Genomic DNA, 26,370 nt, shown 5'->3' with positions numbered 1-26,370 from the left:
TGAAATGTGAGATTTTTGCACAAATAGCAAAAAGTAGCTCTATGTAGCAAAAGCAGTGTACCGTGGAAATAAAGCATGGATTCAGTACACTAAAAGCATAATTACACTAAAAGCAAATAATTCAGCTTTGAGCAACGAATAAGACATGGGCATTTCACATTCCTTTGGTTGTTTAATATATTTATGGACACATTGGTAAGGAATGATAATGATGACACAGGTTTGTTGGTTGAGGATAGAAATATGCATGTATTTTTTATTTAAGTAATAGTGGATTGTTGTCTGAGTACCTGAATGATTTCCAGTAATGCTAGATTAACTATGACATGCAATAAGGATCTATGACATGGATCTGAAAATTAATGTATTCAAGACCAAGATAGTTTTGCTTGACAGGAAAATGCACTAAACAATTACAAGTCATACACAAATAGCAAAAAGCTGAGCAAGTAGAAGAATTTGTGAACTTTAATGGTACATTTGTTTAGAAAATATGGGGAAATTTTAAAATGTTAAATATTGGTACGAAAGTAGGCAGCATTTAGTCTATTATGGAGAAAAAATGTTTGTTGAAACAAGCAGAAATGGCTATGTTCAAGAGTGTTTCTCTGCCCAACATGTTATATATAAATTATTGTTGTTAGATGTAAATGAGCATTTGTCAGGGAACTGCGCAACAAGTGTCCAAATGAAGTTAGGGACACTGACACAAACTTGTAGTTTGTATAAATAAATATATTTAACATTTATATTCCACAGCAGACACAGGAACACAGGAACATCCTGAAGTAAATCTCCAGACAGTATACAGAGCACACAGAAGAAACAAAGGTGGGGAAAGGGGGAAATTCACCCTTTACACCCACAGCAACCAATCATAGCATAGATTGCCCCAGGCAGGAGCCAGCATTCTCCAATCAATCAAATACAATTCTGTATTCTAGCCCATTGTACACTTTACTGTTACAGTTACTAAATTTAATATCCTAACAGTATTGTGTCATTTAAGAGAAATATAAAAGTAAGTTGAAAGCAGGGGAATTGGATTACAAAAAAAACTATACATGGCAAAATAAGAACAGGTAGCGTCAGGAATGAATGGGTCTTGAATATCTGTGGATTATATGCAAAAGCAACTAACTAGGAGAAAAGAAACATGCAAAAGAAGCATAACTTATGGATATAAGGGGCTAGGGTACAATTCTGGAATGGCAGTGGCAGGAGAGCCTATGGCAGTTCCCTGGATGAAGGTGGAGTTGTGTGGGAAGCGCTGTTTGGGGTGACAGCAGAACTGGAGGAAGTGCTCTTGGAAAACTGGGCTGCAGGCTTCAGCGAGGAGTGGAGACCAGCCCAGGGCTAACAGACCTTACCCACAAGGCCCTCTGCTCACTCTTGGACCAGCTTTCCTTCTGAAAAACCTCATGAACAGCCAGCAGCTACATCCTCACCCATGCCAGGATCATGGCCTAATAGTGTGGGGGGGGGGGGGAGACGATGAAGGTCATTTGCAGCAATGTGGGGCAGCAAAGTGCAGGGCAGCCAAAAGGGCAGAAGTGAGATAGGGACAGGTGGGAATTGAAACGAAGACAAGTATTGCAGGGCAGAAATGCGAGGTGCTCGCCCAACAATGCTGTCCTAACAACTGCAATTGGAGCTACTGGAATTACCATCTCTAATAGTGTGGTCTTGTGATGATGATGATGATGATGAATTACCATCTCTATACAAGGCTGGTAGTCTGATGATGATGATGATGATGATGATGATGATGATGATGATGATGATGATGATGATGATGATAAAGTTGGAAGGGACCTTGGAGGTCATCTAGTCCAACCCCCTGCTCAGGCAGGAAACCCTATATCATTTCGGACAAATGGCTGTCCAGTCTCTTCTTAAAAACTTCCAGTGTTGGAGCATTCACTGCTTCTGGAGGCAGGTTGTTCCACTGGTTAATCGTTCTAACTGTCAGGAAGTTTCTCTTAGTTCTAGGTTGCTTCTCTCTTTGGTCAGTTTCCATCCGTTGCTTCTTGTCCTGCCTTCAGACGCTTTGGAGAATAGCTTGACTCCCTCTTTTCTGTGGCAACCCCTGAGATATTGGAATGCTGCTATCATGTCACCCCTCGTCCTAATTTTGATGTTTTGCCTAATTACCACATTGCTTAACAATTGAAATTCCAGTCCCAATTACCATCATGTACCTTTATGCTTGCTATATGAATGTGACAAATGCCCCCCTTTTTTCAAATTTATCACTAACTCTAAGGGAATAGTATACTGTTTCGATTTTATTCAGTAATCTTCTAAGTCTAAAAATTATGTCTCTCAATTATGATACTTAAGAGTAAGATAAGCTTCTAAACTTCACTAGAGCACTGGTACCATGATACCATAATCAACAGATGCATCCCTTAAAAAACATTTTAATAGTGCCATAATCAGCAACTCTTTTCTTTTCCATATAACACAGATTTTCATTTACATGGAACCAAACATAGATTAATTTGGACACCTGCACAGGGAAGTAACTTAGAATTCTCATTTGCTAAAAAAAGTAACTAGCTTTGAAAGTATCTACATCAAGCAATTATTGCTTTGGATTTCTTCTTAAATGAAAAAGCCCACCTGTTATAGAGGTAAATTAGAAATGTTATATTTTATTTACAGGCTGGAAAAAGTTTGAGAATGAACTATTTAGCAAATTTAGGCAAAATGCTTTGTATAATAGTAGTTTTTATGAAACATTTTATACAGTTTTATTTTACCTATGTTACTAAAACAATCTGTATTAATAATGTTATAGATAATTAGAAGCATCCAATTTTATTTTTAAAATCTGTATTAAACATTGTAGTATTTGGATATACAATACCAGGCTGGGGAAACTGAAGAATATCCACATCACTGCACAAATAAAAACATATTTAATAATGAATTACTATATATAAAATATTGCTCCCTATTGATTAAACTCCATTTTCTAAATCATTAAGAGTATGTACCTCATGAAGATCTTTTCTCTATGCAATCACAATTAGACTATGCCTTATCTGTGTATCTGAATATACTTCAATGGATTTCCTGTAATCTTCACTTTAGGATTACTGGCTAACACTACTAAGAGAAGCAATCTTCAAACATAAAGAAAAGATATACAATAACACTTTGGAAAAAAACTCAATCACACTTCCAGGAAAAGCTATTTTTTTCCTATTTCTGTAGCAGGACACTCTTCTGCCAGCTAAGCTTTCCAGTCTTTAAATATGAGGGCTTTTTCCCATGTAATGTCCATGAGCTAAGTTTTTTTTCCAAGCCTCATATGTTTCCTGACTTTCTTATGACTGCCAATTTCCTCCTTATCTTTCTAGTTTAAATAAACCATCTGTTCCTTTTATCTGAGATGGATAGCAGATGAATCCACGATTTCTAGTTCTACTTTTTAAAAATATCAATAATAGAGAGAACTGGAACATACAACAGAAGGATCGAATATGAAAACTCGAGGCAAGGTGCTGATGACAGAAACATGGTTAGTGAATACAATGAATTCACCATATTTGAAATAATACAAAAAGCAGCAAAATTGGGTTATAATAAACAGGCTGTACCTTTCCCCCCCTCTATTATGGCTCACATCTTTCAAAATCATGATTTAATGCAAGGACGAATAAACTACATAGAATTTCAGTTTCCCTTCAGGTCAAGAATGATGAAATAATGGATTTGCATATATTATTAAACTGTAAATCCTAAGAGACCTGAGTAGCATGCCAATGATGAGAGATTATGGAACTTGGGAGTTATCCCAACAATAATTAATAATCAGTCTGTGAGTACAATGGGTGTCTCTAAAATTGATATATAAATAAATATAAATATAAAATAAGGTGACAGGATAAGACAAAAATAAGAAATTGTGAGATTGGCTGGGAAACTGTCAATGAAAATTGAAAATGAAGATCATATAGCTGTAGCAGTAGCCCAGCAGCAGCCTGTAGCACTGAAGCAGCCACAAACTTTCCAAATTTTATTCGCTTAGGACTCAGGGTCCTGGATTTTGGACATGTGCTATAGGTTAACCCATTTGAGGTACCTTGATTCAAAAATGGCTCCCCTGTCATGCACCATTTTACATGGGTAAAAAACATGATGACAGTATAATAGTATACAGATGTATGATATAGTGAATATTATGTGTGTTTGGGAGAAAGAGTTAAAAACTGCAATCTAAATAAATATTTGAAAAAAGTGCATTGCTTCTCTTGATATAATTAGAGACCATAAATGTTACATACCATTTATTTAAATATTTTTCTGTCAAAGAAAATCATTTTGACCATTATAGGAGCATAACCAGTCTAAAAAAAATGAAGCCTTTCAACACTGACCTCAGGTTATATACATGCACTTGATAATTAGCTACATTAGAACATGAAAAATAATTACTAGGGATTCAATAAATTATGTTTTGTTATTATTATGGAGGGAAAAGGTCAATTATGTCTTAGCAAAATATCTTGGTGTGGGAAATCTACTTCCAAACTAATTTATCATTTATTTACAATCATCTGGATTGAAGGTAGCATTAAAGGCTCCCAAAGTGTTCTGATTTCTGCGTTTCCTAAGTAGAAAAGAAAAAAAGGGTTTTCTTCTAGTGGAACTATATGTAAGATCATAATTAAGTTGTTAAGCTTAAGATCATGATTAAGTGGTCTGAGCTTCCTTTTTTTTCTTGCAGATATTTCATTTCCAGATTAGGGAGAAATATAGCTTCAAATGGGAGTGAAGTTTGTTAGCTGTACTTGGTACTTGACTGTTTTGAAACTTATTGAATTTAATATCCAATGCATTTTGACATGAAAATTTTGTTCGAGTAGTTTTCTGAATAATTTATTTATTTACGTCAGGCAGTTATTGTTTGTTTGATACTCAAAGTATAGGCTACAACTTGTTGGTGTCAGCTGCCTTTGTGACTCCCTAGGTTATTCCCTATGGGAAAAAACTTGTTTGGTACTCATTGCAATTCTGGAACTAATTAACAATAAATACAGAAGTACCATTGTATGACAGCTTGTCCTACCAGCCATGACTGCATGTTATTTCTTTTTTTGTTTCTTTATTTTATTAATTTATATAGCTGCTCATCTAGCAAGGATGTCTCTGGATGGTTAACAAAAAGGTAAAAAAAAAACTATAGTAGCAAAAACAACCAAAGACAGGGACAAACATATTATGGCAACCAAGGAAACCAGAAACAAATTAACCAGGAAACCATGTGGGCTCAACTAACCTCTCAAACTCTTGGGAAAATAACAAGACCTTAAGGCCTTTATTGCTTTTTTGATTGTTTCTGTTTATTTGGTGACGGTTCCTGTTTACTTAGGTGTCAGTTTTCATCACTTACCTATTAACCAATACCCAAAGAGGAAGGAAGAACCAGCACTAAATAATCAAAAATAACTAAGGAAGAAATAATGTTCCATTCAAAGATGATCAAGGAAAAAACAATGCCTCTACCAAGGCTTCTAGAACAAGCAATCATATAGAAATAGAAAGAAAATTTCACTTCCTCCCACACTCATAATCCCTCCTGGAAATGAAACAAATGCAAGGAATAAAATAGAGAATACAAAGAACTCATTTTTTCTTCTATCCTTCAGATATTTTATATTATATTCTCCATTCAGTTTATAACATGGAATCGAACAACATGTAAATGAAATTATTAAAATGTTTTTTTCATTCATTAAAGGAAAAATAGATTCTTCCAGAATATTTGAATGGATGACTTATATGGATGAATATTTGGATGAAATATTTGAATATTTCAAATATTCATATACAGTATACATTAATACATAAGGTATATAAAATATATATTATTATGAAAATAATAGTATTAATGTTATTAATAAATATTAATAAAATATTAAATATTAACAATATTTGGGTGGAAACTAATCAAGGAGGGAATCAATCTAGAACTAAAGAGAAATTTCTTGACAGATAGAACAATTAATCTGTAGAACAACTTGCTTCCAGAAGTTGTAGGTGCTTCACTATTAGAGGTTTTTAAGAATACATTGGATAATCATTTGTTTGAAATGATATAGGGATGAGCAGGGGGTTGGACTAGAGGACTTCCAAGGTCCCTTCTAACTCTGTTATTCTATTATTTATTTTATGGAAATAAACTCCAATGAATATTGCTCTGCTCTCATTTAAAACTTCTTAATGCCTTTATTTTTGCAATGGAAAGTGGTCAACAGCTATTATCAGATTATCTCTAAAAATAAAGACATTTCTTCTTTACTTCCCAGTGATTGATTTGTTTAACAACTGCAGCACTGATTTACTGGCTATGGATTTACTTAAAATCATGGTGATTTGCTTAACGACTGGTGAAAAGGTCATAAAATTGGGTCAGTGACGTCATCATTATGGTTGTAACTCAAGGACTACCTAAGTAGAATCCAGTCACACATCAAGCTATGGAGAACAGAACTTCTGAATCAGAAACCAGTATGTCTAAATGAGGTTGCTAGTTCTCGTCTTATAAAACACTATCTCAGCAGCCAATTAAAACCTTATGAAGACAGTATATTCAAGTTCCTCAGCCTGAGAAGAACTGTCAAAATGCCTTCATCTCAGACTTCTATTATAGTTTATCCTCAGTGGAAGATGACAAGTGGTGTTGTCTCCCTGGAAGGCCCCTTAATGTCGTAGTGTCTGGCCTTTTTCTAAGGAAGCCACATTCAATACATTTTTGGGTACCTTTGGAACAACCCTTTGATGTCAATGAATAGCATTTGTTCCTTTTCCTCATATCTACACAACAAAGAACACACGCTTACCTCTATAACCTGTTCAGATAAAATAAATAAAAAGTTGGAGAAATTAATAATATTCTCAGAACCTAAAACTGTGGCTCTGGCTATATATAACCTACATAAAAATGGAAATAGAAATATTAAACATTACTAGTTAAAGGTTTATGGAATCTATAGTGTTGAGGATTTTTTTCCTTTTCTAACTATGCAATTGTCTTCTGAGTCTTAATGATAAACTCCAGAAGGACTTAATAAAATCAGTGGATTAGGAATGACAGTGACTAAAAAAATTCAAGTAAGATGCAATGGTGTACTGGGAAAATGCAGTCTAAATTTGTATAATCAAACAGATGATAGGTTCCAAAATCTCAGGAGGGAAAATGCACAAGACTTTATGAAAAGAAGTTAAAATGTATAAAATATAGTATTTATAGCTATCTAAATAATACATTGAACAAATAAGGATTCTGCTAAAAATCACAGTGCTAAATATAGCTACAATAGATTTAGAAAATGAATATGCTTTGCAGATTCATATTCTCTTAATTTCTGTTGTGCTTCACCTAAATGTTATTAGTCTTGATTCATATTGTTTACATATGACATTTAATATTAACATTGTCTAAGGGTGCATCCATTCAGTACAAGGCAGACTGCATGTAATGTTCTGCAGCTGTCAGTATTCTATTTTATATATTAGAATCCTATTTTATATATTTTATAAATATAGAGTCTCCTCCCCATGGAGACAGAATATACTATGGCTCAGAGAAAAGGATGCTTGTATAAAACTCAACTATGTACAAAAGCACAATTGTAATGGATGCCCTAGAAGTTTAGCTCAGATGTCAAGGCAGAGCCAGCTTCAGGAACCTGGAAGACATGGGGGACTCTGAGATTGAGCAAGAGGAGGAAGGAAGGCTAGGAACCTCAGAAGGGCTGGAGGAGCGACCCAATGAGAATCTGGCTGATAAAGAGAGGGTAGAGACCAGGCAGAAGCAGAGGATGGAGAAGAGGCATAGCTGCAGCCTCTCAGCAGGGATGAGAAGGAATTGCCTCTCCCGCCAGATCCCAGGGCACTTGGGGCCAAGAGGAGGGAGGCACAAATGGAGGTTGGTGAGGCTACTCACAAAGAAGCAACTTTGCCCCTCATAATGAGTTACACTGATTGGCAGGTACTTCGTCTGGTGCGTGGAGCAAGCAACATTGGAAACAATTTATATGTTTCTTGATATGTATCTGATCTGCCATCGTGACTCTTGCTTTTGGACTTAAGCTTTAACTTACAACTGGATTTTGCTTCTCAGACTTGGATTTTGGTTTCGTGATATGTGCTAAGACCATGGACTTGTCTTAGGAACTCCGAACTTTACAGACTTTCTCTGTGTTCTCGGACTTCAGAATTGGATTCATTGGATTTTGCACTGGTTCCTGCATGAGGTGAATACTGGGAAATATTATTTGTGAATGGCGAAACCTCAAAAAGACTTCAAAACCCCTGAGCAGGCAAAACAATAATTGGCATTGCTAGTAAAATTCAAATTGTTCTCTTAAAAATACAGTGTCACATTAAGAGAACAGACTGATTTGGATGAGGGGATAGATAGAGAACTCATCAAATTTCAGATGACATGAAGCTGGCAGGAATAGCCAACACTCCAGAAGACAGGCTTAAGATACAAAAGGATCTTGACAGACTTGAACATTGAGAACTATCTACCAAAATGAAATTCAATGGTGAAAAAAGCAAGGTTCTACATTTAGGCAAGAAAAACCAAATGCACAGGTATAGTATAGGTGGTACCTTGCTCAATAGTAGCAACTGTGAAAGGGATCTCAGATTCCTAGTGGACAATCACCTAAATATGAGCCTGCAGCTGCCAAAAAAGCCAACACAGTGCTAGGCTGCATTAACAGAGGGATAGAATCAAGATCTCGTGAAGTGTTAATACCACTTTACAATGCCTTGGTAAGGCCACACTTGGAATACTGCATCTAGTTTTGGTCACCATGATGTAAAAGAGATGTTGAGACTCTAGAAAGAATACAGAGAAGAGCAACAAAGACGATCAGAGGACTGGGGGCTAAAACATATAAGGAATGGTTGCTGGAATTGGGTATGTCTAGTTTATTGAAGAGAAGGATGAGGGGTGATATGATACCAGTGTTCCAATATCTCAGGGGTTGCCACAAAGAAGAGGGAGCCGAGCTATTCTCCAAAGCACCTGAAGACAGGACAAGAAACAATGGGTGAAACGGATCAAAGAGAGAAGCAACTTAGAACTAAGGAGAAATTTCCTGACAGTTAGAACAATTAATCAGTGGAACAACTTGCCTCCAGAAGTTGTGAATGCTCCAACACTGGAAGTCTTTAAGAAGAGATTGGACAACCATTTGTCTGAAATGGAACAAGGTTTCCTGCCTGAGCAGAGGGTTGCACTAGAAGTCCTCCAAGGTCCCTTCTAACTCTATTATTATTATTATTATTATTATTATTATTATTATTATTATTATTATTATTATTATTATTATTATTATTATTATTATTATTATTATTATTATTATTATTATTATTATTATTATTATTATTATTATTAACAATAATGAAATTAATATTTTTTCACTTGATTTAAAGTGAAATATTTTAACTTGGATTCTTGGAAAACTGGCAACCCCTACTCTGCTGTCTGCTTGATTGCTTAAATGTGGAGGGCTGTGAGAAATACAAGGACATGTTTTGAAAACTGGAAGAAAGCTGGAAGGAAGCCGTATAAAAAATTATTGTTAATCTTATTCCCTAATTTTGCAAATTAAGTCGAGGGGAAATCAATATGCAAATTTATAATGATAGTTTCATATTAATATAATCAAGGGCATATTTTCTCTTACTAGAGGCCAGTAAAATGAAAATAATAAATAAAATTAAATAGTTTTCCTGTCCAAATTTAATTTCAAACAGCATTCAATTAATTCTTATGGGGTGTGTGAAAGAATATAGCAGCACACATTTAAATCGTGAACCAAGATATAAGTAGCAACATTAAGATTTAGTTGCAGCCCCAGCTACCAAACAACTGACCAATTCTTACCAATATTAAAAACATAAAATTGTATTACTACAGGTATGGTAAACTTACTAATAAAGCTCAACTAACATAAATATATTAAGTATAATAGATATTTAGCAGAAAACTGTTTGCCTCAGGCAACTATTATCATGAAATCAGATAAGGTAGTTAATGGCATTTAAAGTTTTTTGGATGAGGTTTTTAGAGAAATTAAAAAAAAAAATAGGAAGCTCAGACTGCTTAATCCAAATTACCTAAAGGTTGTTTGTTGCAATTTTTGCAGAACAGAGTAAGCATAAATTTATTCTTATTGTTTTGTATTATTTGCACAACAGACAGACTCGATCAAAGGCAACCTGTCCTTTAAGATTGTGAAGCTAACTTCTTAAACAGTAGAAAAGAGAGCTACCAAAGAAAGGCAAAGTAAATATCAGAAGGTCTCTAGAGGGTGTTAAGAAGTTCTAACAATCGAAATAGCTATATTTGTGCATTTCCTGACATATGATAGATGTTGTGAAAAGGTTTCACAATATTGCTTGACATCAAACAGTGTCCTTCACCCTTTCTTCAAGCACCCAAGTTGTTTCAAGAGAATGTGTGGTATTTTAACATTCAAAAATAATATCTGAAACAGAAATAACAATTTCTAACATTTTCTCTCAGTTTAACTTAATTTTTTTCCAAAGAAAATAGCATGTCCTTAGAAGGGACAAATGTTATTAAAAATTATCTTGATGACTGTCACTAATCACTGTACAAAACCTGCATGCCTAAAAAGTATAGTATATAAATAATGTTAAAGAAGAAGGCAAGTGAATATATTTTCATTTTTAAAACTCATAGTAACCAGGTATACAAGCAATTGGAGAATAGCCTTTAAAATCATTGGCAAAAAGAGGCTATATATAAATCTGATCAAATGAAACATTTAAAGTTTTGACTACCATGAAAGAGTGATACCTGAAGTTGGGAGTGGAAGCAAGATTATTGGAACAATATTAGAATTCATGCTCAGACATGCAAGAGACTCAATGAAATTTTCTTCACATTTCTATTTGTATATGAAACCCCACTATTTTCATAATGCAATCTTCTACTAGAATATCACTAAAAATAACTGATAAAAAGACAGCCTCCAAAAATATGCTCTCTACATGGGGCTCCCTCTGAGGAGCACCCGGAGACTCCAACTGGTCCAGAATGCGGCCGCGCGGGCGGTGTTGGGAGGGACTCGTCGCTCCCATGTAACACCGCTGCTGCGCGAGCTGCACTGGTTACCAGTGGTCTTCCGGGTGCGCTTTAAGGTGTTAGTTACCACCTTTAAAGCGATCCATGGCATNTTTTAATCGGTAACACAGCTGGGAATATTTGGTTTTAATTCGGCTTTTATCAGGGTTTATTCTTTTGTATTTTTGTATTGTGTATTTTTTGTATTTTGGGTATATTATTTGTTTTAATATGCTGTGAACCGCCCTGAGTCCTATGGGAGAAGGGCGGTATATAAATTAAAATAATAAATAAATAAATAAAATAAATAAAATATTAATGAAATATTAGAACAGACTTGAATTCTTATCACGTTTTTGCAAAGTGACATATATGAAAATAGCTTTAAAACACTAACAATAACTTTTCTCTCTTTTCCCCTCATAACGCCAACATTATTTTTCTTGGACTTTGAACAAAAATGTATCCCACTTTGGGAAAGTTTCAGGTCATTAATGCAAAACTTTAGCCCATGCTTCATGAGAAAATTACCGTATTAAGTCTGTTTGTGATTATCAAAACAAATTTCTCATGAAAATTGGTCCCTCTGGAGCATTAAATACTAAATAAATTAGAAAGGCTAGAATGCCTTTCATGTGATCAGAATAGTATTTACTGCTAAATTTTTTCATCATGAATCCTTTTTAAGCTATCTTAAGATAGGTATTTCTTTTTAATGTACTATGTATCTTAAAATGGATCCTACAAAAATATTAATACTGTGCTTCAGATGGAACAATTAATAAGTAAAATTAGGCACCCTCAAATTCTAACTTTTCAAGTATGAAACAGACTTTTTCAATCAATTTAGGGAGCTTCTTTCAAAACTGTTCCAAAATGTTCATGGGAGCTGTTTTTTTAATTATTTCATATTTAAAGTAGGATGTTTCAAATTCAAGATGTTTCAAATTCAAAATGTCTCAAATTCAAATGTTTCAAATTCAAAATGTTTTGTAGAGACTTAGATTAAATCCATGTACTGTTGTGTAATTTAAAGACGCAGAACAGAGCAGGATGACAACATGAAGAATCTTCCAAATGTGTTCCAATGTATCTAGAGGTTACTCTAGGTGTCCTCAACTTATGGCCACAATTGGCACCAGAAATTCTGTTGCTAAGCAAGACAGTTATGAAGTGAGTCATGTCAATATTTATATTTTTTTTGCCACAGTTATTAAATGAATGACAGCAATTGTTATGTGAATCAGTTGATCATTAAGTCAATTAAGCTTTCTCCATTGACTTTGCTTGCTGGTTGAGAAGGTCACAAATAATGATCACATGATCTTGAAACCATCATAAAGCTCCCAAATTTTGACTATGTGACTGGTGGATGCTGTGACAACCCTAAGTGCAAGGATCAGTTGTAAGTCACATTTTTCAGTGCTGTCAAATGGTTGCTAAATAAAATGGTTCTAAACCAAGGACAAAAGCTGGAAATGAAGTATCTGCAAGAAAACATGCACACTATCCAAATGAGTCAATTCAGTGCACAATAAAAATACATATAGGTAGTCTTTGAATAAAGACCACAATTGAGCCCAAAATTTCTATTGCTAAGCAACACAGTTGTTAAGTAAGTTTTGCCCATTTTATCACCTTTTTTACCACAGGTGTTAAAACAAATCACTGTTGTCAAACTAATCATGCTGTTGTTAAGCAAATTCAGTTTTGCTTGTCAAAAGCTGGCTGGTAAGATTACAAAATGGTGATCACATCAACCTGGGGCAGTGCAACTGTCATAAGTACATGCCAGTTGCCAAGCACCTGACTTTTCACCATGTGGCTATGGAGATGCTGCAATGTCGCATGTATGAAAACTGGTCACAAGTCACTTTTTTTAGTGCCATTGTAACAACACTAATTGAATGGATGTAATTCAAGACTACCTATAAACGAAAAAGAATTGGAAAGTTCCTAATTAGTTAAAAAATAATCTCAAACTGGTTAGTTTCTGAATAAAAACCTGTGGTACCGAGGAAGCTTTCATTTTTCCATCAAAACATACCTCTAACAATGCTGTAACTGAAAGAAAAACCTCTTCCACAATCTTTTCTACAATCTTAAAAGCAAGAGGATTGTATGGAAGTATGTCCTTTTCCAAATAAATGCTGATAAAAGCAAGATTCTGAAGTTTCCAGCTTTCACAATCCAACACTAGAATAGAAGTATCTAATTTCCAGGTTGTGGAACAGCTCCAATTTCTCATTGCAGAAAGAATAGCTTAAAATGTGTATTATAATACTAATACTGCCACTGACAATCATTCCAAACTGAAAGAAAATTAAATCACTCTACACTGTGAAATTTAATATCTGCGATCAAAGAAACTATTCGTGCTTTTTTAAAAAAAGAAGAAGTGAAATAAAAGGTGACACATAAAATCCATTTGCAGGTTTTAATATGATAGGCCTGATAGAGATTTGGCTATTTATGAGCATTTTCACTTATTTTCTCTTGGATACACTTCCAAGCTTTACGTATCAGATGAAAGCAGAGTAAGAGCTTTCCAAGGTTCTATTTTGTGGAATTCCACACCAACCTTCTTTAATAACTCTGTTGGTCCTTTAATCTCTTTGAAAGTTTGTGATTTCAATCATTACTTTAGAATGAATTCTAGTGCAGTTGCTGAAAATGGAAACATACTGCCAACAAGTGCTTTCACAATTAAGAAAGGAAAAATGTTTGTCTGTAGGCTTAGTGCTGATGATCACAAGCAGTTTTAGATAGCTGCCTCCAGCATCTTTTAAAGGAACCTTCTTAATATGGCACCCTCCTGATAGGTTCCAGAATTCCTAGTAGGGTTTTCTACATACTGGCTCAAAATGTTGAGAGCACCATTACCGGTTACAGGTTACCCAGTTAGAGCAAGACATCTAAGTTTTCTGTGTGTATTTGTCTCCCAACATCAGCATTCTCAGTTCTTCACATCTGTGCTTCAGATGTGGAATCCTTGGAGATCTCTGAGCTTGGTTGTTTTCTTGCAGACATTTGATAACTAGGCAACATCACCAATGCTAGTAAGGCACAGGGTTTGTTTTCAGTTTATATTCTAATGGTTTGCCCTGTCAATGTTGGTGGGAGTGGTCTTGGAGGTTCTTTGGTTGTCCTGTTTATTGTTAGTTTGTTTGGCAGTTCCTTGATTGCAGTATTGATACTTCTTGATTGTTGGTCTGATGTTAATCTTGGAGTTAACCTATGCTCATATGGGTGTTGATCACTGGTGGGGAGGAATTTTGAACTTTTTGTCCCCTTTTTGATTGTCTCTTTTGTACAGTATATAGATATTGTTTTTGTCTATGTGTCTATTGATGGCTAATTTGTGAGAGTGCCAAGCTTCTAGAAATTCTCTAGCATTTTTGGACTTGGCTTGGTCTAGGGTGGTCATATTTTCTCTTTGTGAGCTACAAATATTCTCCATTATTGGCTTCAGGATATATTATAAAAATAGGGAAATATTAAACTATAGTGGAAGGGAGAATGTGTGCCTAAAGAGATACTTTTCTTTTATAAAAAAAAAACTTTTCTAAGAAAAAGCAAGTACTTTTTAAAAAAAATTAGTGTTATTTCTTCTACCTTCTGAATATTTCCAATCACTTGTATGTTTTATTAAAAATAATGATGTACATGGATATGCTAGTAACGTTCTCAAGGGACATCTAATAAGGAATTATTTTCTAAATATAATTCTTAAATTTCTTATATTATGATTAGCCTAAAATTTAAGAATAACTACTCAAACATCATATTGATTTTTTCATTTACTTTATAATGGCCATTTCTCCTTTACAAATTAAGCTGTCCCTTCTATATGTTCCATCTTATCTATAGAGGCTAAATCAAGGACAAGTAACTTTACCATCCAGATTTTGTGTACTTCACCCCAACCAATATGACCAATGTTAAGGGATTTAAAAGTTAGTACTTACAAACCTTCTAGACAAAAACAGTGGTTTACTATGAGAAGAGGGCACAGATTGACAAACATGCATGATCACATTTTTTTCATAGATGTCATGATTTACATGCAAGTGTGCTATTGTGATATTTCTATGACATGACTTGTTGATTATTACTGCAGCTAAGGCTATGTATTTTAGCCTGATTTATCTAAAATTTCTAAATTTTATTCCTACTCACAGTTAGTCTTAGCAGATTGATCCTCATATGCTATTAATAAGGGTTCAGGTTGTGAATCAGCATCCTTCTGCAGTTAGTAATAATATGAAAATGAGCTCACCCATATAGCTTATACCCATAAAATTTATGTAGCTGTACAAGATAAGCACATAAATTCTCATCTGTAAGATCTCTGGATAACACTTTTTGTTATCTACTATTGTAGTAGAAACAATCACTAAGACATTACACAGAAAATTCTGGATGTTTGTGTTGATGTCAAAAATTCCCAATGACTTTTACCAGTGATCCTCTGCTGCTTAATCTACTTTTTCTAAGCTTCTCAGAAAATCAAGAAACTTGTATGGTTCTATGAAGTGGAAAAGGGTGCTCAGTAATTGCCCTCAACATTTATGACAGAATATTAATGAAAACTTGTATTTTTGCCCTATGTTGATTGAGGACTTTCTTTTTTTACCTGGCATTGTTTTTTTTGTTTTTGTATGTAGGTGTATATTTTATTAAAGATGGATAGCTGCATACATTTGAATAATAAATAAATACAAATCTGCTATAACATATCTCCTGTTAGAAGTGCATTTATCATATTTATAAATTGCACATTTCCAACAAAGCCAGATTTTAATGATATATAATACAAATCATGAAACATCAACAAGCATTCAGGAGAAAAAATTAAAAATTCATATGGAAATCAACTGAATCCATCATTTCCTGACAGGACCAACCTAAACATCCTCAAAATACAGTAGGCAGTGATAGAACTATAGCTACATGCAAATAAACCAAAGATCATTGGTATGCCTCATTGAATGGGTAGGATCAGAAGCTATCTGGAATAGAGTTATGGAGTTAATTACATGTTTCAATGTATTACACCTACTTTTATTGAAGGAAGAGAATAGTTAATTAAACCAAAGAAGGAAGAGAATAGTTAATTAAACCAAAGTCACAAAGGCCTTGGGAAAGACACTAATATACTAGGTTGTCTCTATACCCATAAAAATCAGAACTGTGCAAGAATGATATTCTCTGTGACATCTATAGAACCAAAAATTGGACTTTGAAAAAATAGGATTGGAAGCATATTGATGCTTTTGAACTTTGGTGTTCAAAAAAAACTTCTAAGAATACCATGAACAGCCAAGAAAAATATCATTGAACACATTAACCCAAACTGGAGATACAAATGACCAGATTCAAATTATCTTGCTTGGACACATTAGGCAAAGATCGAACTCTCTGGGGAAAACTCTAATGCTGGAAAAGATGACAGAAGCAGACATGGTTATGAGTGCACCAGTAAAAGAACTAAAAAAAAAAAAAGTTTAGGGACAGATCATCATGGAGAAATTCTATTTATGTGGTTGCTAACAATCGACAACAACCTGATGGCACAAAATCAATCTAAAGTAAAAGCTTTTAAAAAAACATGTCTAAATAACCTACTTAAGAATTTTGTTGATAGTGTACTTATTGAATATCAATCTGTAAATGTATTGTTGGAAATCAATAAGGCATGACCAACAACTCAACCACAAACTCCTGGAAAACAAAGTTACAATTACTTAGTTAGATGGCCTTCCTCAATCCAAAATATGACCCAAATAATTCAGACAGAAAACACTTGGATATTCCTATTCATTGTACTGGAAAAAACAGCAACATGAGCAACAGTCCTAACATTAAGAGTTATTATACAATCAACTGGTACTAGCAAATTTATCTTTGGGAATAGTGCATGCGTATAGAAACAAATTCACAATATAATGTTAGAGCTATATATAGAAGCCAAACATAACTCAATCTTTCTAAGCAGGAATCATAATAGATAAGAATAAAACATATGTATAGAATGGAATCATTTAAATTCATTAAGTATAATTTTGTCACAGATTCTTGAACGCAATGTAATTTGCCTTTTATTCTAGTCAAAATACATCATGAAAGTTCATGATCATGGATCATTCAAAGTTTTATGTAGGCAAATTAATCACTTTGCCTAAAGTCAATCAGTATGTCTTCCTCCAACTTCATGTCAAGACTGTGTGACTCCTAAAAACAATAGCCTGAATCCAAGAAATAGTGTGTATAGTTCAGTTCATCCAAAAGAGTTTTGAACTTATTCCATTATTCCATTAGCCTTTGTTGCCATATGGCAAAAGCATTCTTCAAATAAAAACCTTTCTGAAAGACTTTTTGATAAGGCATCTGGATTTCTTGTAGTCCATTAAAAAAAATTACACATAGCAATAGCCCTGTTTAAGTTTTTTACTGAACATAAAACAGATCCTTGTAATTCTGGCCACAATCACTAACCACGGATAAAACAACAATTAAAACACATAGTTATGGAATGATATTCAGAGTTTCCAAAATAAAGTGTATTCTTGACAATCTCCAGTAACATTATCAAACAGCAGCATTACCATTATTTTCACTTTTCATAACTAGAAATAAGAAACAATTGGAGTAAAAGAGTATAAAACCTACTATATTTGATCTTTTTTTGCTATATCTCTATATCTATGTACAATTCTTGTCTCACTCCAATAATTTATTCTTTATGACACTTATTTTCTTTTCTTTTTTTTTAAAGTTTTTTTAAGTAGGCATATTGAATTAAAGCTAGAAAATCAGCATTTTTCTTTTATTCTTTAAAGTTACTTTCAACTAATACAATTGGAAAAACTGATTTCAAACTCTATTTACTATGTCTTGGAACAATATTGTTATTTAAAACTTCAAAGCATTACAAAAGTCTTCTTTCAAAATGGGAAAAATATGTAGGCTAAAGTGAAATTCCAATGTAGGGGAACAGACTTGCCATGGGCCCAATTACCCAGGAAGAATAAAGTGATAGAAAAGGCTTCATTTATTGAGGGCAAATGACTAGAAAGGAGTTAATAAGAAAAAGCAGCCACCTTAATTCATTGTTCCTTTTAACCGCTGTCCTGTAAGGATGAGCAAAGGGACAATCGTCTAGAAGAGATTATCAGTACAACCCCAAGCATTATCTATTGTAGCAGAAGGGACAAGAAACCATCAGATTTCAGCTGAAGTCTTTCTGAAAATAATTTCAGCCTTACTCAAGCACTTTTAAGGATTGTTTATTTTAGCATACAAGTGAAGTTCAGGCTACATCAAATACAAGTGGTTACTGACATCATTATGTGGTATTCTCTTTATTTGCCATTTTTATATAGTTCAACTGCCTGTAGTGCACCATTCAAGAATACTATGGTGGTTGTTGTTTTTTTTTTAAAGTCATTTCCAATTTCCCCCTTTCAACCTTTGTCTTTATGGATGACAAGCTTAAAGTCAAGGATAATCTTCTTTCATAGATCTGATAAGTGTTCTGACTTTCTGATGAAGTATGGGTATAAAGGCTTGAAACAAATACAATAAAACAAGATGCCAGCATTTTTTTAAAAAAAGGACTATTTTATTAAAAGTGAAAGTTAGAATGTTGAGTAGTGGTTAAGGTGTTACTCTACTGACACAGTTGAACTTATTCCATTTGATCATTATGGAGAAAAAGTGGAGCGTGGTACATACATTATCTTGATTTTTTGCTGGAAAGGGGAAGATATATGCAAGCATCAATTCTGGCAAAGGTAGAAGCAAGCAGTCTAGCCTATTATCATAGTAACAACTGCCCAAAAGTGAGAGATTATAAGTCCTTTGCACCATATGGTCAGCAAAAGAAGGAACACCACTTGGAACACTGAAGTCACTATAAATAGGGCTTGAATTTGATACAGAGCAATTATTGGAATTCTTTCATAACAGCTTGCGGGGTGTATGTGCAATAACCATGCTTATCAGAGGTCTGCAGCCTTGGATGCCTCTTGGCATTGCTTCTAGTTCTAATGTTTGACAAGAGAAGCCTGACATTATACATCTAACAGCTTAAATTTGATGAAATGAGCAGAATGTTCCACTAGCAGATTATTATTCCTTTATATGTACTGATTTTCAACTTTCTACACTCCAAATAGCTGCCATGCTGCTGTGCATGCTATGATTTGTTCCAATGACATTTTGCTCCAAAAGAGATGTAATTCTTTGTTCACCCCTCCTTCTGGAAGAAAGATTCCAGATGAACAGTTGGATGCTAATACGATTGCCAACACAATGTGAAGGCTTGCAGCCCTTTTAACATGAAGAAATGTCAAATGGAAAAAGGGTTCATGGATTAAAGCCCACTTTGTCATTTTGGAAAACAAACATACTCTGTGTTTATATCAATTATAATGCTTTAGATCTGAATACTACAAAAATCTGTATAGAAAGCCTTTTCAGTATAGTGGTTAAAGGTGCTAGCCTAGGAATCAGAGACTAGGAATCCTAGTTTTACTTTAGGCATGAGACTGGTGGGTGACTTTAGGCCAGTCACTCTTTCTCTCAGCCCAAACACTTCACAGTTGATGTGGGGAAAATAGGAGAAGTTAGGAATGGTATATTCGCTATCTTGAGCTATTTATAAAAATAATAAAGACAGGATGTAAATAAATATTACAAAAAGAATTTACCATCTTTAGAGCCTTCAGTTGAAAAGAGTCTGATGTGTCCCTCTTGAGAATTAGTGCATTTATTCTTTCATTTATTCATTCATTCATAAAATTTATCTGTCTTTGCTGTGGGTGCAAAGAACAATCAAATAAAGCCATGATATTGAAGTAACTTTTATAAAAGACTCATAAGAGAATAAATAACTATTATTATAAATTAGGAAATCAGTAAAATCAGTAAAAAAAATAAAATGTGCAAGCAGAAAGAAAGATAAGAGCCACAAATGGGAAGCTACCTTGCTTTAATATTTCTCAGGCTTGCACTGGAAATTTCTTTGTTTATCTCGTCAAAGTCTAAATTATCAAGAAAACATGAAATATCCAACAGGAAAAAGAGGGGCAAACTTCTCATGCTTCAGTCTCATCGTTCTGCAATAATAACCCAGGACCTCAAAATTGGCAGACAAAATACCAAGTTTCAAACTGATTGCACATCAATGGGTAGATGCTGAAAAGATGAATGCTAACAGATATCTTGGACAGCTTTTATGGTTTCTGTCCTGGTTTCTTTCTCTTACATAGAGGAAATATGGAGCATCAAATCAGTCTACACTGTTTCTCAGGTATTAAATTTTTCTTTTTCTAACTATAGAGGGACTCTCGATAAGCTGTATTTTCCACTTAACATACTTAATACTTAATATTCAATTTTTCCTCATTATAACTTTTCTTAGCACTGCTATAAGACAATCCATAAAAGGAGGAGGCATTATCTTGTAAATCTTTAAAGGACTCACTTTAGAGATATCACATGAAGCTATTAAGTCACCTTTATAGGACTCTCTTAAGATATTTAAATTTAGTAGCTGGAGCAATGGGGTTGTGCAGTGAGCCAGAACACACAGTTGTGGTTGATGGGTTGAAGAGCACTGGCTCCTGTATGAGGCAATCTGCACTGTGATTGGTTGCTGTGGGCATGGATGGGGAGTTTCCCTTTTTCCCCCGCCTTTTTCTTCTATATGCCCTGTGTGCTCTGTGATTTACCTCATGATGCTCCTGTTTGCCTGACTATCCTGTTTGATGTATACAGGACTTTTTTTGTCATGGAGTTTTTCTCAACGGAGTTCCGGCACCATTTTTTGGATGAAACCTTGTAAGGTAGGTAAGGCGGGTTGTAGGACGTGTGTGAGTTCCGGCACTTTTTTTTTTTTTTTACAAAAAAAGCACTGGATGTGTATATAGATATAAATATATTATTTATATAAAACTATGTTCATGTCAGCATCTCTGACTTCATTTGGACATCTGCTGCACAATTCCCGACAGAGCTCTGATAATATGAAGCAGTAAAGATCTGCAAACATCTAGAAAATCCACAAGGGTGTGATTATCTCTTCACAGAGTGGAAGCTGAATGAAAGGGCTCCCAATTCAATATATTGTCCCCAACACTGATTAAACAGATGCCTCTGAGGAAAATACAAGATAGTAACTTGTTGGCCTTTTCCTCCTCCTCCTCCTCCTCCTCTTCACCATTCTTAGATATATCAACTACAAATCTCTGAATTCTAATTACTATAACCAATTGATAATTGATATCCACTCTTGCTTAACTTTTCTAGCACCGTGTAAGTCATCAAATCCCAACACAAACCCTATTACCCTCTATCAGTGAATTTTATCCATTTCATTTTTAAATTAAAAGTAGCTCATCAAAAAAATTACAAGATGAATGGAAAATGTCTCTGATAGGCACTAGCCACTTCTAGAGCCTAGTATTCTGAACTATTTATAGAGTAGTTCAGCAGTGAAAATGTCCCTAAGTACCAAGTTCAAAAGGGTACTAAGTACCAGGTTCTAGCTAATACTTTGAATTGTAAACAAAGAAATCTATAGCAGAAGATATAATATCCTCTACAGACACAATTAAGGGAATTGCTTTAATGCACTTGAAACTTTTAATCTTCACAATCTTTGAAGTGGCTGCGAGGATTGCTTCTATTTAAGTTTGAAGGTTCTATGCTATGCTAAAAGTTTTACAATGATGTAAAGCATTAAAATAAATAATCTTAATTTGGTCAGATCTATATTCATTAACTGTATTACCTAGCAAGGGAATAAAAATACAAAGTTTTAATTCTACTAATGTATTTCACTTATGCATTAGCTGGGCACTATAGTAATTAAGGGCACTGTTGAACAACATTCACTCAACTCTTCACTAAAGCCAAATTTTCACTGTTATCCACTGGGAGTCTCTCTCTCTCTCTCTCTCTCTCTCTCTCCCTCCCTCCCTCCCTCTCCCTCTGTGTGTGTGTGTGTGTGTGTGTCTTCAATCCAAACTAAACCCTAGGAACTGAACTTAATAGAACTCAGTTCTGACAAACATGAATAAGATGATGCTGTTGTGTCTTTAAACATTTAGTTGGTTGTACTAATGCAATATTCAGACAATAAAAATAATGATGTACAACATAAATGTAACAAAACTCAAATGAAAATTAACTGCTGAACTTAAAATTGTAGGGAAGAAGTTAAATAGTAAACAGTACAATATGGCAAAAAAAATTAATCCCAATTCACTAACAAACTGACTGAATGATCCCTTCTGTCAGACAATGTGTCCATGTACCAGCAACACATAAGCCTGAATGTCTAGGACCTTTGTCCTTTGACTACAGTATTTTTTTAAACTCATCTACTGACAAACTGTTGTTGTTGTTGTTTTCTTTTCACTCAAAAGGGAAGGGAAGAATGCAATGACAAATATCTGGCCCTTCTCACTTCTAAGGACTAAAGTAATCATGGAGAATGGGTGTCCATAAGGTCCCATTTCTGCAAAATACTTCCAACATATTGTCAGTCAAGTGATTCAGGCTACTGATACCATTATGTTCTGAGCTAAATCCAACTTCTTCAGAACGAATTGCCTTCCTCAATTAACCCCATTTCTTGAAACACTTTATCATATTCAAAGATCAGGACTATCAAGTGGCACATTGTCTGTATCCAACCATGTCTTGAAATCAACTTTGCCAACTAATGATTTCCTCAGATGATTTTTTTACTTATGGGATTTAGTCTACCTAGGAATAATTCAGAAGAAAATCTTGGGCTTCTAATTAGAAATCTCATTCTCTTTTCTGAAATGAAAGATTTATTGGAAATCTTTTCCCGATTTATTTATTCAATTATACATTCCACTCATAGTGTGGAAAGGTGAACTGAAGGTAGAATGTTACAGTGGAAGTATTACCCAATATGGCTTAACCATTTTATTATGGAAAAAAGTCCAATTCAGTCAAGCAGGTTTGGCATATGGTGGGTCCCATCAGTTAAGGAATTCAGCTGGTGGCATCCAGGAGATATGCCTTCTCAGATGTAGCTCCTGACTCTTGAATATTCTGCCTTTAGCTATCAGGATGGTTATGACCCCATTGGCTTTCACGAGGCAGTGAAGACTTGGTTGTGTGTCTGGGCCTAGGGCCCCAGATATGTTAAAGACTCCATTTCCTGACATTAACTTCCATAGTAACAATTTTACTTGGTGCCATATATATTTATTTTGTGCTGTTTAACTGGTTTTTATGTATTATGATTACCCCACATAGGGTCGGTCACTTGCTAAAATGGGCAGTTATAGAACTTAAATAAATGAATAAACAAATTAATAATCCAAATTTCTTTTAAGCAAAGCATGGCAAATAAGTATTATTAAATGTCTGAATAGTTTCTACTTTAAAAGGAGAAAGAGAGAAAAAGGGTCTTCAGAATCAGAATTTTTAAGCACAGTTATGTTTTTCATGTGCAAAACCTCATCACCCTCTACAGTACTTTGTTCCATTCTGTTCTCATTAAGGATTGTTTCCGTTGTTCATGCCCTGTTACACAATTTCAGTTTAATTAATTATCCCACTGATATGAAATCACCAAAGAATTTTTTCTTTCTAGGTACATGCAAACTCATTAACATCAAATATAATAGATTTTTTTTAAAACTATCATAGAAAAATACTTAAGGAGAAAAAGGACTCAGTTATTGAATGAAATTCTGACTTATTTTATCACTTCTCAATAGTAATTTAACTTTCTTGAAAATAAATATCTTATTTAAAATTTTGGGTTAGAACACTACAATGCATAACTGTATTTGCAATGTATTCAAATATGCAAATGGTATACATTTGCTAGAAGGTCACCAGTAAGACTCCTGATTCAACTTGCTTTCAAAAATAAACATGTAATTTAATGACAAAAGAAAAAGAAAATAATAACCATAACAATAGCTTTAGAGTCTTCAGTTTAGCAACTGACATGAGACTAAGAAATACTATATGGGTTTTACTTCCATCCAAAGTCAACAAACTACAGAAAAATGTTAAAAGGATTTTGCATGTTTGATGTTTTTCCAGTGGAAGAGAGAAAAAATGAGGTAAATATCAGAGCCAGTGTGCAGTGTATGTGCTGCCAGGTTTATCATCTTGGTATAGACTAAAGTTGGGTGTGGCTATGATGTTCTACAGAATCAAAACAAGATTATGAGATTAATAGCTCTAATTCAACTGCCACATTAAATGCTTTTGCTAGCTTGTCAAATAAATAGTTTGCTTACATCCTGCAAAATCAGCCAACAAGTGAGCCTTCTACATTCTAAATAATAGCCCACATTACTGGGGCTCATTATTTAGTCTGCCATATAAATTATATTTCATAAAGATTAAGGACAAAACACAATTTGTGATTTTCCATTTCATGTAACCTAACTTCATTAAAGGACATATTAACATATTAACAGTGAATGTTTCTTTAAAGAAGAGCTTGATAATAAACTCCTCACTTTCTATTCCACACTAGAAGCCTACAGCATCATGACATTGAACTGAACTGAAGTTCTTTGTATTACAGATGAACAGTTTAACTGTAGATGGAGAATTCATGTATCTTCCTGCATATTTACGATGAGGTGAATGTATACAGATTTTTTAATGGGAGTGCATTATATATTTGATTTTTCATCTGAAATAGTACTGACCAATAATAACAGATACAAAACTTAATAGCAATAGCATTTAGACATATACCGCTTCATATTGCTTTATAGTCCTCGGTAAGCAGTTTACCCCCAACATCCTGCATCCTCATTTTACTGACTTTAGTAAAATGAGTCAATCTTGAGCCGGTCAGGATTGAACTGCTGGCATTTGGCAGAATTAGCCTGCAATACTGCATTCTAACTACTGTGCCACCATGGCTCAAAGATCAAGACTGAAATCTCTAGAACTGGCACACTGTTTTCCAATATACTTTCATCCAGATTCATTAACATACACTGGAACTCTAGAACTCTGTGCTTCTATCTTCAAAATGAGGAAGATAGAAATGTCATTGTTAAGACTTTTTTTTTAGATTTTATTTATCCCACCTTTATTATTTTTATAAATAACTCAAGGTGATGAACATGCTTATTTCTTCTTCCTTCTCCTATACTCACCACTACAACAACTCTATGAGGAGGTTTGCGCTGAGTCAGAGTGGCTGGCCCAAAATTACCAAGCTGGCTTTCATTCTTAAATCAGAACTATAACTCACAGTCTCCTGCTTTTTAGTCTGGTGCCTTAACCACCAGACCAAACTGGCTTCTGTAAATTGAAATTATATCTTATTTTTTAAGAGACCTCTATATTTCTGATCATTATCAGTTGTTCAGAAGCCAATACAGTTTGAAGTTTGTTTGTTTTTTTGCAAGGATAGGCAACATTTGACTCTCTCAATGTTTTGGTCTCCAACACTACCATCTTTTGGGACTGGCCAAAGTACTGTACAGGACACTAATGGAAACTACTATACAGGACATTAATAGAAACTAAAATTCAGAAGTTCTGGAGGTCTACCAAACTGCCTACCTCTTGATAAACCTGTGTGCCTATATGCTTATGAAGGTATATAAAATTAATATTTTATACTAGATTATCTTAAACAGATATATGTTACCTGTTCTTGTCTCTCCAGCCATTTATCTACCATGGGATGAGTGGCACTTAATGAAGAACGAGCATTATCCCTCTGAAATTGAGTAGAAGACCAGGTACTGGTGTCCCGTGGGAGGCTTCTGTAATTTTCGTCTTTCTGTTTTAAAACAAAGGGAGGAAACTCCTATGATATAAAGCCAAAGCAAAAAATACTGTCTAAGGACAACAACCTTAGAGCAAGACTTTAAAAGATAGCTCACCAAGACTGACTGGTCAATAAACAAAATGAGTTTGTCTGGAATACTTGCACTGCAAATCTGCTATAGAACAACTTCAACTTGACTTACAACTATAATCAGGATCAAAATTTCCATTCCTGAGCATGGTGCAGCCACATGTTTGCTGGATCCGTGCCCCTCCTGGCTGGTACTGGCGGCCCGGGAGGGTACACGAGCCTGGCTTCAGGGAATTATCAACGCTTCTTTGGGGGAGGGTACCTTTCCCACGGCCCTTAAAGAGGCGGTGGTGAGGCCCCTTCTTAAGAAGCCTTCCTTGAACCCAGATGTATTGGCTAACTATCGTCC

The 26,370-nt window shown here is 34.6% G+C and overlaps 1 protein-coding gene across 1 annotated transcript in view; it reads right to left on the bottom strand.

Moving 5' to 3' along the window:
* The window catches only part of PARD3 (par-3 family cell polarity regulator), a 315,093-nt gene that overhangs the window by 266,742 nt on the left and 21,981 nt on the right, over positions 1–26,370 (bottom strand). Inside the window, exon 2 of the mRNA XM_029283357.1 lies at positions 25,809–25,943. Within this exon, the coding sequence (XP_029139190.1) occupies positions 25,809–25,943 (135 nt within the window). The remainder of the gene's footprint in view (positions 1–25,808; positions 25,944–26,370) is intronic.

The sequence above is a fragment of the Protobothrops mucrosquamatus genome, unplaced genomic scaffold (genome assembly GCF_001527695.2).
Source record: "Protobothrops mucrosquamatus isolate PMUCROS unplaced genomic scaffold, P.Mucros_1.0 scaffold61, whole genome shotgun sequence".
Taxonomy (NCBI): domain Eukaryota; kingdom Metazoa; phylum Chordata; class Lepidosauria; order Squamata; family Viperidae; genus Protobothrops; species Protobothrops mucrosquamatus.
This window is presented reverse-complemented; position numbering and strand designations above follow the sequence as displayed.